The sequence below is a fragment of the Miniopterus schreibersii genome (genome assembly GCF_964146895.1).
Source record: "Miniopterus schreibersii genome assembly, chromosome: 19".
Taxonomy (NCBI): Eukaryota; Metazoa; Chordata; class Mammalia; order Chiroptera; family Miniopteridae; genus Miniopterus; species Miniopterus schreibersii.
This window is the reverse complement of record NC_138119.1, coordinates 33033756-33051124: the sequence shown is the minus strand read 5'-3', so window position 1 is coordinate 33051124 and position 17369 is coordinate 33033756. Positions and strand designations below refer to the sequence as shown.

General features: G+C 45.3%; 1 protein-coding gene across 1 annotated transcript in view; it reads right to left on the bottom strand.

Moving 5' to 3' along the window:
* SLAMF1 (signaling lymphocytic activation molecule family member 1) overlaps positions 1 to 17369 on the bottom strand; it is a 39852-nt gene that overhangs the window by 12851 nt on the left and 9632 nt on the right. The window contains exons 3-5 of the mRNA XM_081121929.1: positions 15023 to 15307; positions 4400 to 4495; positions 260 to 333 (exon numbers count right to left, since the gene is read on the bottom strand). Coding sequence (XP_080978055.1) covers positions 260 to 333; positions 4400 to 4495; positions 15023 to 15307 — 455 coding nt within the window. The remainder of the gene's footprint in view (positions 1 to 259; positions 334 to 4399; positions 4496 to 15022; positions 15308 to 17369) is intronic.

Below are 17369 nucleotides of genomic sequence, written 5' to 3'. Positions count from 1 at the left end.
CATGTTTTTCTAACTTCCTTTTTTTCCCCCCCTATGAATAAACAGATGACCAGAAGATTACCCAGTGTTTTCTGTTATTTCACTAACAAATAGTCCCATCTGACACTGACTCTTAATATACAGGGCTTTTGTTCTTGACTTCTGCTCCCCTAACTTCCCCTGCTTCAGAACCCACGTAGGACTGTGAATGTCAGAAACGCATGGTGAACTGGCAGGAATCTATAGGAAACACCCCCAAAAAACAAAGTATAGAACTTACACCTGATTTCTGGACTTGGGCATAGATTGTAAGGCTTTTTCCTTCCACTGTCGGCTGGTAATGGTCTGATTTACCTGGAGAAAAGAAACCACAAAGTTATCTCTTTCTGGTCCCCAGCATGAACTTTCTGCTCAGACCTGTTTGGTTCTCTAGACCTGTTTGCGTACCGACCTTCCCCAAGAGTACCATAGGAACAAAGCACTGAGTCCCCCCTACCCCCTACACATTTGTCATATGACATTAGGTTAGTTACTTGAACTCCCTGGGCCTATTTTCCTATCTGTGAAATGGGTTGAAATACCTTCCTCACGGGGCTGTTGTGATGATTACATGAGACATTACTTGTAAAGTGTTTACAATAGTGCCTGGCACATAGTAAATACCCAATACATGTTAAGCGTAATCAATTATTTTAATCTTTATTTTTTGATGTGCATATCTGGTCTTTTAATAGGATTCTAAGTTTTTGAAGGGCAGGGCAAGTTATTTATACCCCTTTTGTATTCTTCATCTCATAACCGTTTGCTCACTCACAGCTTTCTCGCCCCTGTTTCACTGGGACTTGATGTGTATGTGAAGGGATGAGGGAGCATAAGAAGGGTAATCCACCCGAGACTACTTGCAAAATAAAGCTACAGTGTCACTGTATTGCCCACCAACAGGAAATTGGGTTCAGAGCCTAGAGTCTCTGGAAAGCAGTTAGTTGCAAAGCATTTTAATTTTTAACCAATTTTATAATTTTTTAAATTATAGAAATAATTCACTCTTGTTACAAAATTAAAAATTACATAGCGTAAAAAGTATGGTCTTCTCCCCCATTAGCCTATGCAATGTCAGTCTCAGAAGTAATCGCTTTGAGCAGTTTGATTTCTACCCCTCCAGCCCAGCTCTGTGCAATAGAACTTTCTGCGATGCTGAAAATGTTCTATGTCTGCAGCCTGATACCGTAGCCACGAACCACAGGTGGCTACTGAGCACTCGAACTGTGACTAGTGCAACCGAGGGACTGAATTATAAATTTAACTTTATTTTAATTAATTTAAAATTAAAAAGCCACATCTGGCTAGTGACTATCATCTGAGACAGTGCAGTCCTGGACATTCGCTGGATTTAGACAGATATATTTTTATGCAAATGGGGTCATTCCAGACACACTTCTCTGTAACTCGGCCTTTTCACTTACAATGTGTTAAGGACATTTCCCACATGCCTCTTTCTTTCTGCTGTTTCATGGTATTCTTTAAATGCACCATGTAGTGGTGAGAGGGATGAAGGGAAAGTAACACACTAAAACACGGAGGTCTGTTTGGGGGCTATTACAAAGTCCAGATAGAGGCGATGGAGACCTGACCTAGAGGAAATGACACAAAATCTTTAGGGTACACTTATTTTAACACCAATGAATTTATTCCCTTAAAAAGCTAGGAGCAGGTCTCTGATGGAATTCCACTTAGGAGAGGTATATTTTTCTCTGGAAGCGAAAGTGGGTGTGATCCTTGGGGAGGAACTGATGGGCAGCCACTGGGGAAGCTCAAAGAATTCAAAGAATGTCAATGTATGATTTTCTCGTGTGAGTGTGGGCATGGAGCGCTTGGTGGTTCCAGCTTCACTGTTTGGTCAGGGTTGATGCTGGCTGAAGAGTGTGTGTGTGCAGAACAGAGCGTAGGTGTTGAGGTGACCAGAGGAAGTAACAAAAGAGGTGCAAGTTAGTTTTCTGAAATATATCCTTTTAGCTCAAATCCATGAGTGTGTGTAAAGTTAGAAGTACCCGCCCAGCACTGTCCTAGGTGCTGTAGGAGAACAGACAAAAAACAGACAAAAAACAGACCTCAGTTTTTAAGGACTTTCAGTTCTACAGGTCAGCTCAGGCTGAAATTTAGAATTGTGGGACAGTCCTAAATGGTCAGATGGAAAAAGTAAGGTTGAATGTTACTTCTCAAAAAGACCACTGGGTCAAGATCATTTCGTCTCATATTTTGTTCCCAGTGCAAGAACATGTTTTCGGAGCCAGCTCAAAGTCAACAAAGCCTTCAGGTCTAAGGAAAAAGGCCTGACTTACTGTCTGCATCCTAGCCCTCCTTAGCTGTGCGGCATTGAACGAAACATGTTATCTAAATGGGCCTCTTCTGTTACCATGCCGGAAGGTGAAGAGGTAGACTGTCTAATGTCCCTTTAAGATCTCACCTGAAGAAAAGCTACCATGACTTCAAGCACTTTAGATCTTGAAAACTACGCACTGTTCCCAGATGCTCCCTGTGCTGCCCTCTGCTGGCCATAAGACTTAAACATAGATGTGTTAACTCACAAAGAGATTTGTCCATGTATGTGTGTATGTATGTATGTATGTATGTATGATCTACCTACCATCTATCCACGGAAGCCACTGTATCCTGTGATTCCTGCGTATGAACTCACAGACCCCCACAACAGTACCATGAAGTACATAATATTGTCCTTAGTTTGCATAGGAGAGGTTAGATCATTTGTCTGGTCAGTGTCAAAGTCTGCATTTGAATGTAAGTTTGTTTCATGTCAAAGGCCATGTTCTTAATCAGTGTATTCTGGATATGAAACAGCCAGAGCCCAGCTGCATTCTGGGATGGCACCATCAGGAACTGCCAACAGAACCTCTTGGGCAGAGTCTTTAGGAGGGTCCAGCAATTAAGAACAGGTTTTCCCACAGGTTTGAGGCAGGGTTTTTGTGTTTCTGGCGACTGGGTATGAGGATGGATGTGTGTTGGGGGGGGGGTTGGAGGGAGCTGTAGAAGCACGTGAGCAGAACACAGCTAAGGAAAGGACGTGGGTGAGACCCCAGCCCCTTCTCTAACTAGGTTGGCCTGGGTGTGCTCCTCTGTTCTCTCGGCCGGCCGGGGTCTCACTGTTTCCGTATTGTCCAAGCCAAAGGGGGCTGCCCCGCCCCATTCCCTTGGGCTGCCCCCCAGATTTCCATCTGAGCCACCCCTCCCCCACCTCCTCCTGCGCTAACCTAGATGGAGGAAATGAGACAAAAGTAGGCGGCTGCGCTGTGATCTAGATTTTGTTATATAAGCAAAATCAACACCGGAGTGCTGAGGTAAGGGCTTTTCCGAGGTTACATGTGGACAACACAGATCCACTTGAGAATGAGATCAGCCGTCAGCTGGATGGCATGAAGATAAGTTCTCTCCTCACCATGGGAAAGCCAGCGGGGTGGGGTAGGGGCTGGGGGGAGATCTGTCCTGGTCTTGGGGCAGGGCCTCTGCCTCCGGTGTGCGTGGGTGAGGGAAGTGTGGTGGAGGGGAGCACACTGCCTTGAGACACTGAATCATAGGACAGTTTGGAGGACAAGCCAGGAGAAACAACTTCTAGGCACGTAAACTGCAAGGGAATAATTGCCCTTAATGGTTTTAGTGTACCATGGGTGACTATTTTTCAGTTTGGCTTTAAGCAACTTCACAAATTGCACACTTTCTCAAGGTGAGTGGGAATTTGTGCTAAAATCTTAGTAAAGAGGGATCCCTCTGCTATATTCTGATGACCTGTGGGCCTTCCCAGTGGAATGCACCCTGGTAGTTGGGAGACATCGTTACAGTTCTCATTTCCTCACCGACCAGCTGGGTGACCTTGGGCAAGTCACTTAGCCTCTCTGTGCCTCTGTTAGCTCATTGCTAAGTCACATAGAAACAACTACCCTACTTCTCTCAGAGGAATGTCATAAGAATAAAGAGAAATTATAGAAAGATTTTAACCCTTGAGCGAAAACATCTTATTATAATGTCCTTTCATTGGTCAGGAATTACAACTTTTTTGGAATGAAATCCAAGAGTCCTCTGAATTCTGCTCCTAGTGATACTGTTAAACCTCTTATCTGGGCCCCTTTAGCAGCATTTGTCATATTGGATTTAAAATAAGTGTGCATAATGTCTCTCATGTTAGATACCTATGGCTCATCTCTCTTTTTATCCCCATGGTCTAGTATAGGGGGTCAAGACGGTTTGAATTAGACTGAACAGAACAAGGTCCAGGATATGTTTGTTCAGTGTTTTTGCAGAGGTTCTCCCTGAACGCTAAAGGGAAGAAAGCAAGTTGGTGTTTGAGGTGAGAGGTCCCCTGCTCACCACAGAGACTCTGATAAGCATCTCTTTATTGTTAGACACCTACCTTTTCTTCTCAGCAGTAGCGTTACCACAAGGAGAATCATGACACCAACGATGCCCAGTAAGCACAGCCCAGCATACAGTCCCCATTGTCTTGATTCTGAAAAAAAGTCAAAGGGCATCTCAAATGTACTGTGAGTGTCAAAACATCCTACAGAGCAGTGGGGAGGGTTAGCATGAGCCTCGTGTTCTACGATCCCTCCCAAGGAAGGCATTTGTTTCCTGGGTTTCAGAGATCAGCTTTAGACCACTGAAGATTTCTCTATGTGTTCTCTTATCCTCACCTCTCTTATTATATTTCAGTTTCATACTCCAGATTTCAGTAATGAGTTTTCTATTCAAATGCTCTCTTTTTACTTCAACTACCACATTACATGTCTAAAATCAAACTTGTCTTCATTTCTCTTAAGTCAACATTACTGCCCAGTTTATCTATTCTAAATCTCTAGATTTTGAGAAAGAGAACATGATTGCTCCATGTGCTGTCCCCACACCATTCTCATGATAACGCTGAGCGGAAGAAAGATCTACTTTTGTTTTAAAAAAAGAAACATAGTAGTGCTATTATTGTTCTATGCAAATAACTGCATTGAACCCATTAGACCTGAACTTAAAGAAAAGCAAGCACTTTTCCTCCCCATCATTCCCATGTTGAATATTTGCCCTAGAGTACCAATCACTCAGGTTCAAAATCAGAGAGCCAATTTTTATTGCATTCTCTCCTTTACCCATGTTACCAAACCCTTCTGAACCAGAAGCAGCATTTTGGAAAATAGTGATTGAGACGTATTGCCTCAGTAAACAAGACATTTAGCTCAATAAGATAACAGATGATTCTGAGCATTTACAACAGGCTAGGCATTTTTTTTAGTGCATCATATGTATTGATGTATTTAATCCTCACAATAATCCTACAAGGTAGGTACTCTCTTTACTTTCATTTTGTGGATAAGAAAGCAGGTGTGGAGATCCTCAAGAATTAGAGCTTGGTCCAGGAGTAGAAACATGGCTGCATACTGAATATATATTTCTTGGAGAGTCAAAGAGAGTTATGGGCTTGGGGTAAGTAACACCAAGGTAACGGACAATGGGGACCAACTTGAAGCACTGGGGTTCTACATAAAGCAACAGCATTAAGGTTCTAAATAGTCTACTACCAGGTGTTGACATTAATGGGTAAGGGTAACCTCTCAGGATGATTATGGAATAAGCCTGTTGTTGAACCTGCGCTGAATTTGTTGGGAAGAAGTTGAAAGGAAGGAATAGTTAGATAACAAATGAGCAGAGTGCTTGCGGATACAATTCAGATGTCTACAGAGTTGACCAAAGATACAGACTGAGGTCTCAATGACTTGAAAAAAGGCATTCCACTGAGATCAGGTGGGCCTTCAGCCTGATCGCTAACCAGAAGTTGCCTCCTGGTTTTGAAAAGATTCTCTGTTTTTCTTCCTAGGCCTTTCGGACATCGAGTCATCCCAAGGAATTTCGTTGAACTGGCTTTGTAAACATCTTGATTATGGATTCTCTTCCCCAAATTAAATATGTTTTAACCCTTCCAGATACCAACTTTAAGCACAGACTTGATGAAAAAGCTAGGGGACAAATAGAGTTGCAGTAAGATTTCCAAGTTTCTATGAAGCATGAAACTTAAGCGTGAAATCACTTCTGAGGCTGTTTCTCTGTGAGCTGCTCCACCCTGATGGACCTTATGGTTACTGAGAACCCTCTGTGCATGCAGGTGTGTGTGTGTGTGTGTGTGTGAGGGGGGGAGAGAGAGAGAGAGAGAGAGAGAGAGAGACAGGGAGAGGGGGAGAGGGAGAGAGAATGAATGAGAGACTGGTTATTCAGGGCTTATGTTGCCAACACCAGGGGCCTGTGGGGAAACCTCCCCGATCCTGTGGTAAGAAGCGGAGGCGGCCCCCTCAGCACCGCCACGTCCCCTCGGCCCACGGAGCTGCCCAGCAAATTGTCATAGTAGCCCTTCCTATTTCTAGACTCTTTCCTCTTTGATTTTCCCTCATGTATTTGGGGACCTTCTAAAACAACAGTTGATTTAAGAATAAACACTAACCATTTAAATCATTTAAAAAGATAATATTTCTTTCAAATTTCATTTGAGATAAAAATAACAAAACAAACAAGGTGGTGCCTCTAAAACCAGAAAATAGCGGGTGGCAAAACTGCATCACTAACACCTGTGGACTGAGCCTTTTTCCTGTCCCCTGGGGCCGTTGCTAACAGCTCTTTCTTTTTCAGGGTCTCACGGGGATGAAAGGTATCCGCTGCCCTTGTCCTATGACATAAATGACCAGCTTCTGCCAGTCCAGCCAGATATGAAAGGCAACCTGGCTCTAGTCCTGAAAGAGATTTCCTAAGTCTTCATTTTTCTCCTAGTCTTTAGATACAGACATTACAGGTCCATAGACTTTCGTAACCTTAAAGGAGCTACAGTGCTTATCTCACCCAACCCACTAATTTTGTGTTGAGAAAACTGAGACTCAGACAAGTGTACCTAGATTCACAGAGGAAGTTGATGGCATTGCTCTGTGAGATGAGACCTAGAGTTTTGGTTTGTGTTTTAGCAGCAGCAGGCTGGGATGCCTGGGGGAACTCCTGAGTCAGAAGCTCTCTGAGGTGCCAACATCCCTTCACCATCTTCCAACCAACACCTGCCCACTCCTGGCCCCCAGGGCCCTGCTCCGGCCTCTGCGCCTGCTGCACCTTCAGCTGCCTACCAGGCCTGCCCAGCCTTGACTTCCAGGCCAATCTTACTTTCTCTGTGCCACTTTACCTGACCCCTCTAGCTCCTATGTTCCCCTTACTTCGCCTCTGCAGCACCTTGGTTTATGTCATGCACCTTAGAACCTGAGTGGTGACATTATCTTTGCTGTGGAGGCAATTTTCAGTGAAAGGCATTTGGAGCCAAACATGAATTGGATTCTGGGTCTACCGCTTCATAGCTCTGCAGCCTCGGATAGGCTGCTCACACTCTCTGGGGCCTCAGTTTCCTCATCTGCAAAACTCTCATAACAAAATTCAGTTCACAGAAATGTTCTAATAAACCCAGAGCAACAACTGGCATTCAGCATGCGGTGAATAAATGTTAAGTCCTTCCACCAGCCTTAATTCCCCAAACTGCTGCTAGGTCCTTGGAGGCCAGAGAAGTAAAACCTCAATATAACAGACTAATTCGGGCAAGGGCATATCCGTTAAAGCAGAAAGTCCGTTATATAATAAAGTAGGTTTTCCAAATGCGTAAGTTAAAAAATTGACAAATCAACGTTGACCTGTTTTCACTTACGTAGACATGTTTGTGTAATTAAAATTAAGTGTGTATGAAAAATCTAATGCGACAGAAAAGTTTTCTATATGTATTTCTGTAATTTTAAATTTATACTGAATAAGTCTGGTAAATTGGCGCATTTACCAGTCACCACGAGTAAACAGATGCACATGGCGGGGGTGTGGCTTAGCCCACCTGGAACAGCGGCCTGCACTGGGCACTGGCACTGGTTCAAACTGCTGCAGGAAGTCACGCCAGGTGACAACAGAACCAATTACCTCCGGAGATGCAGTGTGACCGCGGGCTAGTCATTCACCGAACGTTGCTAGCTAGCAGTGACTCTTGGATTTAAATATGTAGACTATCGCTGTAGATATGTAACATTTATTTTTGTTGGTGAAATTACTACAGTATTTTTTTCCAACTTATGGTTTCCTTGCTAAAATTTGTTAAGAATAATAGTGAATGAATAACAAAACAAAACAAAAAATCCCTGTTAATTTAATTATAAGCAAATCTTAGTTAAAAGCATTTTAACATTAACAGGGTGTTAATTTTCACAGATGATGTATGGACTGGACACTTTGTCCATTAAATCTGAAGTCTGCAAAATTGAGGGTTTACTGTAATTCTTCTGCAACTCTCTTAGTACTTGGCACATATAGGTACTCGGGAAATTCTTGCTGGTTGATTAAAAACAAGGAGAGGGTTTGGTTTCAAGTCTAGGGGAGTTCCTTTACTGATGTCCAGAGAGGCTTCAGCCCCATCCACTTGTTTGCTTAGGACTTAATTTCCTGACCTGTCCTGCAGGCCCTTGGTGCCCATCTATTTGATACTAGTATCTAATTCTGCTATTTAAACGGAAACGAAATGTCAGGGACTCAGACTCTGCCCTCAGCAATTTGAATGAAGATAGATAAAATGCTATTTTAATTGCTTGTCGTGGTCAAGCTGCCTAAATTTCTGTTATTTCTGGCAATAACTTCCTTGTGGTTTTCTAAGTCTTCCCTTCTGCAGCTCCGCATGCTCTAGTCTAAGCTCTTCTGGATGCTAGGCTCAGGGCCTTCATTAGGTTCACACACACACACACACACACACTCCAAAACCCAAACGAAAACAAAAACCAAAACCCTACACTAAGAATTTTGTGGGTTTGAATCTTCTGCTGCAGCTTTGAAGGGTCACAGGAAGCAGACTCCATTGTGGACCAGGCAGCTTTCCCCCACTGGACAGGCTCAGGCCTTTCCTTTCTCTTTCTATATCTACATCAGCAATGCCTTGCCCCTTTCTTGTACCAAACCATCTAACCGACCTCCATACTCTTGAGGGTGGGGTTAGCCTCACCTAGCATTTATTAAGGTACTATCCCAACAAACACTGATCTCTTCCAAAGAGGAATTCTAGTAGCAGTTTCTTTAATATGATAATATTTTTCTACCTAGTAAGCTACAGAAGTCCCACCTAGACTGTCAATTACTGGAAAATAGACCCCGTACCTTATGCTTTGTTTACATTCTCTGTTCCGCCTGATATAATGTAGGGCAGGGAGCACTCAGTATACATGTGATGAGCTACATTACAATAGAGGCCACAGAAAGGAGCCGGGAGAAGGCTGTCATGCACCTTTTTATTAAGAATTATCAGAGTGCTGAATATAAGAAAGTCCCTGGAAGGATGCAGTGTCACCTCCTGAATGGCCCAGGGCAGAAACAGGAGGGAACAAGCAGTGACCTACTTGGGATGTGCTTGATAATAACCACATCGGACCAGGAGGAAAGTGTGTCTGTGGTGTCAGCACCACCTGCGTTCCCATTTTCAAACCACCGTTTCCTGTGGCAGAAGCTCCAGCTCTCCCTCTTTTTGCTTAGAAATGGAGTGAGGCCTCTCAGGATGTTGATGCTCAGAAATCAGACCAAGGTGGTTCTAGGGTCCACACGTCTCATTCTTCACTCACAAAGAAACCCTATTCAAAATTCCTAAACAGCAGGCCCGGGGCACTCCCTGCACACACCGTCCCTGCCAGCCTCTTGGAGGGAGCTGCGCAGGCCGCCTGAGAGCCCCGGTGCCTGAAGGGTGCTTTGCATGAGCCCCCACCTTTTGCTGCTCTACTCTCCTGGCTGTGACTTAAACATGATAGCTTGGCCTGTAGCCATGCCTCCAAGAAAACGCTGGAGGGCCTTTTGTCAATCTCTGCTCCGCTGCCACAGAAACACAAAAGCTCCCCTCTCTCCTCACATCTCCAAACTGTAATCTTTCAGGGAGATAAAGAAAACAAAAACGAATCTGAGACACAAGTGTAGCTTGCAGTTCACCCCGGGAGATGCTGAGAGGCTAATGTAACGGTCTGAGAATGCCAGATCCCTTTCCTGCCTTTCATGTGGTTCTGTCAGCAAGGCTGCGTGCACCATGCTCATCTACTCAAAGAAGTCAGCCATCCTCAAGAGATACCTTCTGGTCGGTGGCAGTTTCCACTCAGAACTGGGGGTGGGGGGAGGATGCTTACAAACCGTATACTAATTTAAGGTCTGACACCTTCCAAATAGAAATTTTTACAGAATTCACAGCTTTCAGAAAAATCCCTTACACCCGCCTATCCCACCCAGCGTTGCGTTGTGGAGGCCACTAGTTGTACCCCAAGTGCCTTTCCCCCGTTCTTCCAGGGACAAGTCTTGCCTAGTCACACGGCTGCCCAGCTGAGGACTACATTTCTCAGCTTCCCTTCTAGCAGGTGTGGCCATGTGACAAGGCTCTGGGGTCCACCCTTCCACCACTGTTGTCCTGGTTGCTGGATCGGGAATAACGTGAAGGACCTGCCCCTGTGCATGAGACACCTAGGTGACCCTGTAACCATGAGGGCTGTCTGTTTGAAGAAATGGCCTTGGGAGAAAGGGAGAGCCCTGGGAGCTCACTGGCAGGTGTCACCTTTTTCTTCCACTGCACTAACCTTAGGCTTGCTGAGCCAGCTTTTTGCCAACCTACAGAAAAGGGTCATCGTATCAAGATGAGCTTCCAGGGGCATTTCCTTCCAGTTGAATTAGTTAAGGTTTTGTTATTTGCGTTAGCGTAGACGTAGCTATGTCAGAACACAGTCATGAAGGACGGCAGCGAGCCACACCCGCCCAGGCTGACCCACGTCCACATGCTTTGTGTGGCGCAGAGAGTGCTTTGCGACACCCCAGGGGTTGGACTTTGCAATAAAGACACTTCATAATGAGTGACATTAAGAAGTTTCTTACTGTAAAACACTGAGATGGCAACTGGAATAGGATGAATATACGACTGAGCGCCTGGACAAATGTCTTTGGGAAAAAAGATTCCGAGGAACAAATATGTTCTCTGCAGTTTGGTTTGAGTGCGGACATTACATCACATTTGGCCTCATCACACTATTAACCACTTTCAGTTTTTCAGTATTAAAAGTGGGAAATGCCTTAAAATTACTGTACTCATTATAGACGGTGAAGTGACCCTCACACCCCCTCGCTTCCTCCCAGGCCTGAAGTCTTGGGTACACTGGCCGGCTCTGGCTCAGGCCGCGTCCCGCCTTGCGGGGCTACTGCAGCTAGGCCTCTCCCCCATAACAAACATCTCTTTCTTTCCCCCTTCCCTGACCCGTCTCCTCTCCACACCACCGAATTTTCCCTCTGGAAGGCAAAGCTGATCAGGTTGCTCCTCTCTATCTAAAACTCTTTACTAGTTCCCACCCCTTACAGGGTAATTCAGAACAAGGCCCAGCTGTATCTGCTTTCCCTTCTGCCTGAAACATCTTTCTTTTATCTGCTTGGGTAATTTCTATTTATTTTTCAACACCAATTTACCACATCCCCTGTGGTGCTCGTTCTGTTTCCCTGAGACAGCACCAATCATTCCCTCCTCTTTGTTACCTTGCACAAACCTCTGTTTTGCACCTATCACACTACACAGTCTAGGATGAGTTACTTACAGAACTATCTCCTTCCTTAAGGGGAAAAAAAATGCACCTAGCACAACGTTGGAACATAGTAGTTGGAACAATAAATGTTTTGTCAAACTAAGCACAGTATTTTTAAGAATTAGTAGTATTCATTTGCAAACACAATATTTTAAGAATCAGTAGTATTAATTTGCAAACCAATGAATTAATAAAACTTTTTTTGGTATTAGTCAACCTGGTACGTTGGGAACAGCATTCCACAAACCAGATGTGGGAGCTGGTTTTGACATGCTGTGCTGTAGTTTCCCATCCCTAAAGGCAGGGGAGGGGACCTCTACTTCTGTTATGGGTTGAGTTGTGTTTCCCCAAAAGCGCACATGGTGACAATCTTAAAATGTGACTTTATTTGGAGATATAGTCTTTACAGAAGTAATCAAGTTAAAATGATGTCATTAAGATGGTGTTATGTGCTGAACTGTGTCCCCTAAATCTTGTATGTTGAAGCCCTAGCCCCCAGTACCTCAGAATGTGACTGTATTTGGAGACAGGGTCTTGAAAGAGGCGATTAAGTTCAGATGAGGTTATTAGGGTGGGCCCTAATCCAATCTTACAGTGTTCTTATAAGAAGAGGAATCTGGACATGCAGAGAGAGACCGGGGATGTGCAAGCACAGAGGAAAGGCCATGGGAAGGCAAAGCAAGAAGTTGGCCATCTGGGATCCAAGAAGAGGGGCCTCAGGAAAAATCAACCTTGCTGACACCTTGGTCTTGGACTTCTAGCCTCTAGAATTATGAGAAAATAAATTTCTGTTATTTAGGCCCCCCAGTCTGTGATATTTAGCTATAGCAGCGCTAGAAACCTAATTGCAGGTGGGTCCTAATCCAATATGACTAACGTCCTTATAAGAAGGGGAAATTAGAACAGAGACATGCATGGAAGTAAGATAGGGTACAGAGGCATAGCAGACAGCCAGCTACAAGCCGAGCAGAGAGCTCTGCAACGGATCCTTCCCAAAGGCCCTCGGGAGCAACCAACTGTGCCAACACCTTGATCTCGGACTTCCAGCCTCTAGAACTGTGAGACCACGCATTCTGACACGTAAGTCACCAGTCTGTGGTACATTGTTACGGCAGCCCTAGCAAACTAATACACCTTCACCTTTGTAACCCTTTCTTAGCATTTATTATTAATGTACATACCGGCTGGATTAGAATATCAACTCTAGAAACACCTTCACTAGCTCACCCTTTACATTTTACAGATGATAAAACAGAGCCTAAGAAGTGAAATGCTGCACCGTGCTGGGTAGTTCTCAACGGCTGAGCTGGGGTCCTGCAGGGTTTCTTCATAGCACCCTGTTTCTGCTACGCCTATCTCTCCATAGCTTCCGGGAGCCTGCTTCAAACTCAATAACTCTGGTTCAGCTAAGTGCATACTTGGTCCTCAAAGCAGCTTGGTAAGAGCATCTTCACGTTTCTTTGGAGGGCCCTGAGTCAAGTGCCCAAGCAAAAGCTTCATGGCCTGCCAAGACTTTGGGATGCACTAAAGAAACTCCTGTTAAACCGCACTGAGAGCGTGAAGACAGTTCTCCCTCTCTTTTGAGACAGGCCAGGGTAAGACATTGGGTGCCCTGCCTTAACTCTGAGAGGGCTGCTGTGATCAAGGTTAAGAGCCACTGCTTCCTCAGCCCCAAGGGAAAAAACAACAACACATTTTTACTGTGATTTATAAAGCATTTTAAGTGTGTGATCTCTTCCACTAGTACCTATGAGGATCCCAGGGTCAGACAAGGTCAGACAGCTCAGCTCTGTCACTTGCCCTGTGTGATCTTTTTACATTTTATTTCCCCATCTATAAAGTGGGGATGCTAACACTCCTTGGTTGCTGTAAGGATCTCGTGAGATGCTACGTAACTGGCGTAAACAATGGAGACCTGTCAGTTATTATTTTTGAGAAAGAATCTAAGTCTTAGGTTTGTAAGTATCTTTGTAAGTAAAAAGGGCAGGATTGGATCTAGGACCTCTGGAGCCACGCTCTGTAAACTCTACACTATGCAACATCACTTCCTTGGTCCCACCGGCACAATCTGAACGACTGTGGGCAGGGAGAGAGGTCTGAACTGGGGGACAGCCTCTGAATGGAGTTTGGGTGCAGGACGGGCAAGCAGCCAGCAGGTGGACAGATGATGAACTCTGCCACGAATGGCTGGGGAGGTTCACGGAGGAGCTCTCAGATGCAGACTGGAGGCCAGGTGGGATTTTCCCAGCAGTTCATCTGGGAAATCCTCAGGGGAGCCTCTAACTAGAGATGCTATGTGAAGGGCATAAGCTGGCTGGCTTTCCCTGTCCCCCCATCCCTGGTCATCTGGATATTTTTCCATATAAACACCAAGTCTGCTGTGGGCAGGAGTCTCCTTGGAGACTCCCAGTGGGTGCACAGAGGAGAATGTTAGGGCCAGTACTCTGCCTTGCAAAGCCAGCACCCTGGTCCTCTGTCCCTGAGACAGGGACACAAAATATGTTGGAGAAAAGAGCCAGTGTTTCCAGCTTCAAGTGGTTAGGGGGGCCTACTTAATCAGCCCTCCATTCCTTTTGAAAACAAGATAATGGTGCATTTCTTTCTAGTGAAAGGGCAGTCAGAAGATCTTCTAGTGAAAGAGAAGTCAGACTCTACCATTTATAAGTTGAAGAAATTTGAGAAAGTTCATTAAATAACGTGAGCTTCAAGTTTCTCTGCAAAATGAGGATGATGCCGACAAGGTTACGGTGAGGATCAGAGAGATTGTATAATTGAAAGTGCTTTGTCAATAATAAAGTGCTGTACCATTTCTCTCTATTCCCAGACTCCCCAGCCCAGGTCTTAGTCAGAGAGCTGACTCCCTGGGTCCTCTCACCTGCTGTGGGCTCCACAGTCAATTCCATAAAAGTGGCCCTTCATTATATCCCGCTTTTCATTATTGAGCAAATGTTTGATGTCTTATCTTTACAACACATTGCTGGAGAACAGATCACATGTCATATCTATTCCTAGTCTCCTACAGCCCAGAAGATCGCTCAATACTTACTGATGGCGTAGAGCGCTCTCCCACCATTAGTGGAACAGGGATGTGGGAGTCAGTGCCTGCCCCCCGCACCCCCTCCCCCAGCCACCCCGCTGACTGGAGCTCAAGCAAGAGGAGAGAAGGTGAGACCTGGGCTCTGGGTCTGCCTCCATCATCTTATTGGTTTCATCACCTGTGAACTGAGCGTAATAATGCCACCCCGGTCATTATGAGTAGAGAGCACTCCCTGAATACACATGGGAGGCCTTTCTAAACTATAGAGAAAATGTAGTGCTGCTACCGAGGTAAGGCCATGGCTATAAGAGCAGAGTGATTGGTCCCGGTGAGACTGAGCCCATATCATTAACGTGGCACACAAGCCACCACTCACCTGGGGAATGGGACCTGCATCTAGACCACGGGATGAAGGTCTGGGAACGGTTGCTGATGGGGTTGGTCGCTGTGCAGCTGTAGATGTCGTCAGCATGCTGAGGGCCAAGGGTGAGGGACAGGAGGTGGGAGCCATTTGCTGTACTCAGTGACTGGATGCCTGCCTCCTTGCTCCAGCTGTAAGCCACGTGGTCCCCCTTCTCCACCACGCAGGCCAGCATCAAGCTGCAGTTTCCATTCTTCTGAGTTGAGTTCAACACCTTAATTTCTGGAGTGGAGACCCCCTCTGTCATGAGGGGGAGAAAGGGAGCCATCACTGACATGAACCCCTTGGAATTCTGACTTGGCCTTTTTGTTAGAAGAAAACGCAGCCTAGTGGCACTTTCCCTCCCAGTGGGATTTCTTTCTAATAGCGACCTACTGCTCTGTACCATCCCTCTCTCCTCACTTACTCCTTTCCAAGACTCCCTTGCGATAAAATAGAGAAGAAAAAAGTCTTTTAATTCCCTCCTACCAACACTGTTAGGGATCCCCTTGCCTTCCCTGATGTCCCTGATCTAAGCTGTTCTCCTGTATTCTATCTGTGGAGTTTGCTGTCAACAAATCCCTCATAGGTTTAATTGTCGTTGGCTAAAGTGTCACCTCCGAGACCTAAAAGAATGACTTTAAAAAAAATTCTTTTTAATCCTCACTAGAGGGTATTTTTTCCATTGCTTTTCAGATAGATAGATAGATAGAGAGAGAGAGAGAGAGAGAGAGAAACATCAATGTGAGAGAGACACATCGATTGGTTGCCTCCTGCACTCACCCCAACTGGGGCCAGGGATTGAGCCTGCAACCGACGTATGTGCCCTTGATTGGAATTGAACCCGAGACCCTTCAGTCTGCGGGCTGATGCTCTAACCACTGAGCAAAACCCACTAGGGCAAAAATTACTTTTTAATGGTAGAATTTTATCCCATGTGCGTGCGTGCATATGTGTGTCCAGTGCTTTAAAATGTCTGAAGCAGGGATAGCCACAGGCCTTACTGATTTATCTTACTCTAATGCCATAAAAATGGCAAGGGAAAGGAATAGGTTTTATTTATTTAGCAACTACTATAGGACAGGCACAATGCTGGAATTTTACATTCTTTAATCTTCTTAAAAACTTTAACAATTACAACCCTAGTTATAATTATCCCCATTTTATAGATTAGGAAGCTGAGTCCCAGAGAAGTGGAGTAGCTTACATAATGTCACTCATTTTATAGGCAGCCAAGCTGAGATCTGAACCTAGGTCTGTCTGACTCAAAAATCCAGCCTCTTCCTTTGACAAGAAGAATACCATGGTTGCAGAGATCATATTTTCCAAGGTCAGAATTTGATCACAAAATGTGACAAGATGTCACAAAGGCAGTGTAAACTGTTCTGGAACATGCATAATGCAGTCTCCATGCTCACGGCAGCCTGTGCCAGGGCCAGCATGAGAGTGATCGGGACTCTCTGGTACCTGCTGGAGGGCTGGAGGAAAGGGAATTCTAGGGGCAGGGGAAGGGTGGGGAGAGTGTTGCTGTCCACCCTGTAGGTGCCTGAGGAATTTCAAAGAAATGCTGAGGAGTGAGTGGGGCTCCCTGTCCCTGTCCTATCCTCAGAGATAAGGAAGCCACTGTGAAGAAGCAGGACAGCCCACATAGCGGTCAGGATCCCTGGGAGATCAAGGGAACCCCTGATCCTAACAGATACAAACTGGGTGCCTTCAAGAGGGACTGGCATTAAAAAGGCTCAATAAAGCACTGGCCTTGGATTCAGGTGAACCTAGGCCCTAGTTTAATTCTGCAGCTAAGGGACTTTATAACCAGAGCCTTTGCTTAAATGAGAAAAAGTTGTCTCTTCCCCCAGGAAGATGCAATGCTACACCGGGGCGAGGGGCTTGGAGAGCGGCCCGTGGGCTGTTTCAGTTCTCCTCCCAGGACCCCTTCTGCAGTGAACCACCCACACAGATGTGTGAAAGTCTGTACAGCCACTTCTCTGGATTTCAGGCCTCCTCTGTGAAAGAGAGGTGGGGATTGATCAGTGGTATTCAAGCTTTTAAAAATCAGAAAAAAACACACCTTTTTCCCCAGCAAAATCTTATTTGCAAATCAAGACTCTCGGGCTCCAGGCTCTCTAGCCCACAGGCAGCTGTGCTCATTTCCTTTGGGAAAGTGAGGTAAAGGTGACTAATGCTAATCAGCTACCACCGATGTATGATTTGGACAAAAAAGATCTGTGAACCTCTAACACTCCCTCCTAAAGCGCAGTTTAAATACCCCCAGACTAGGTGATCTTTCAAGCTGCTCCCACTTCTGAATACTCTTGGCTTCCGT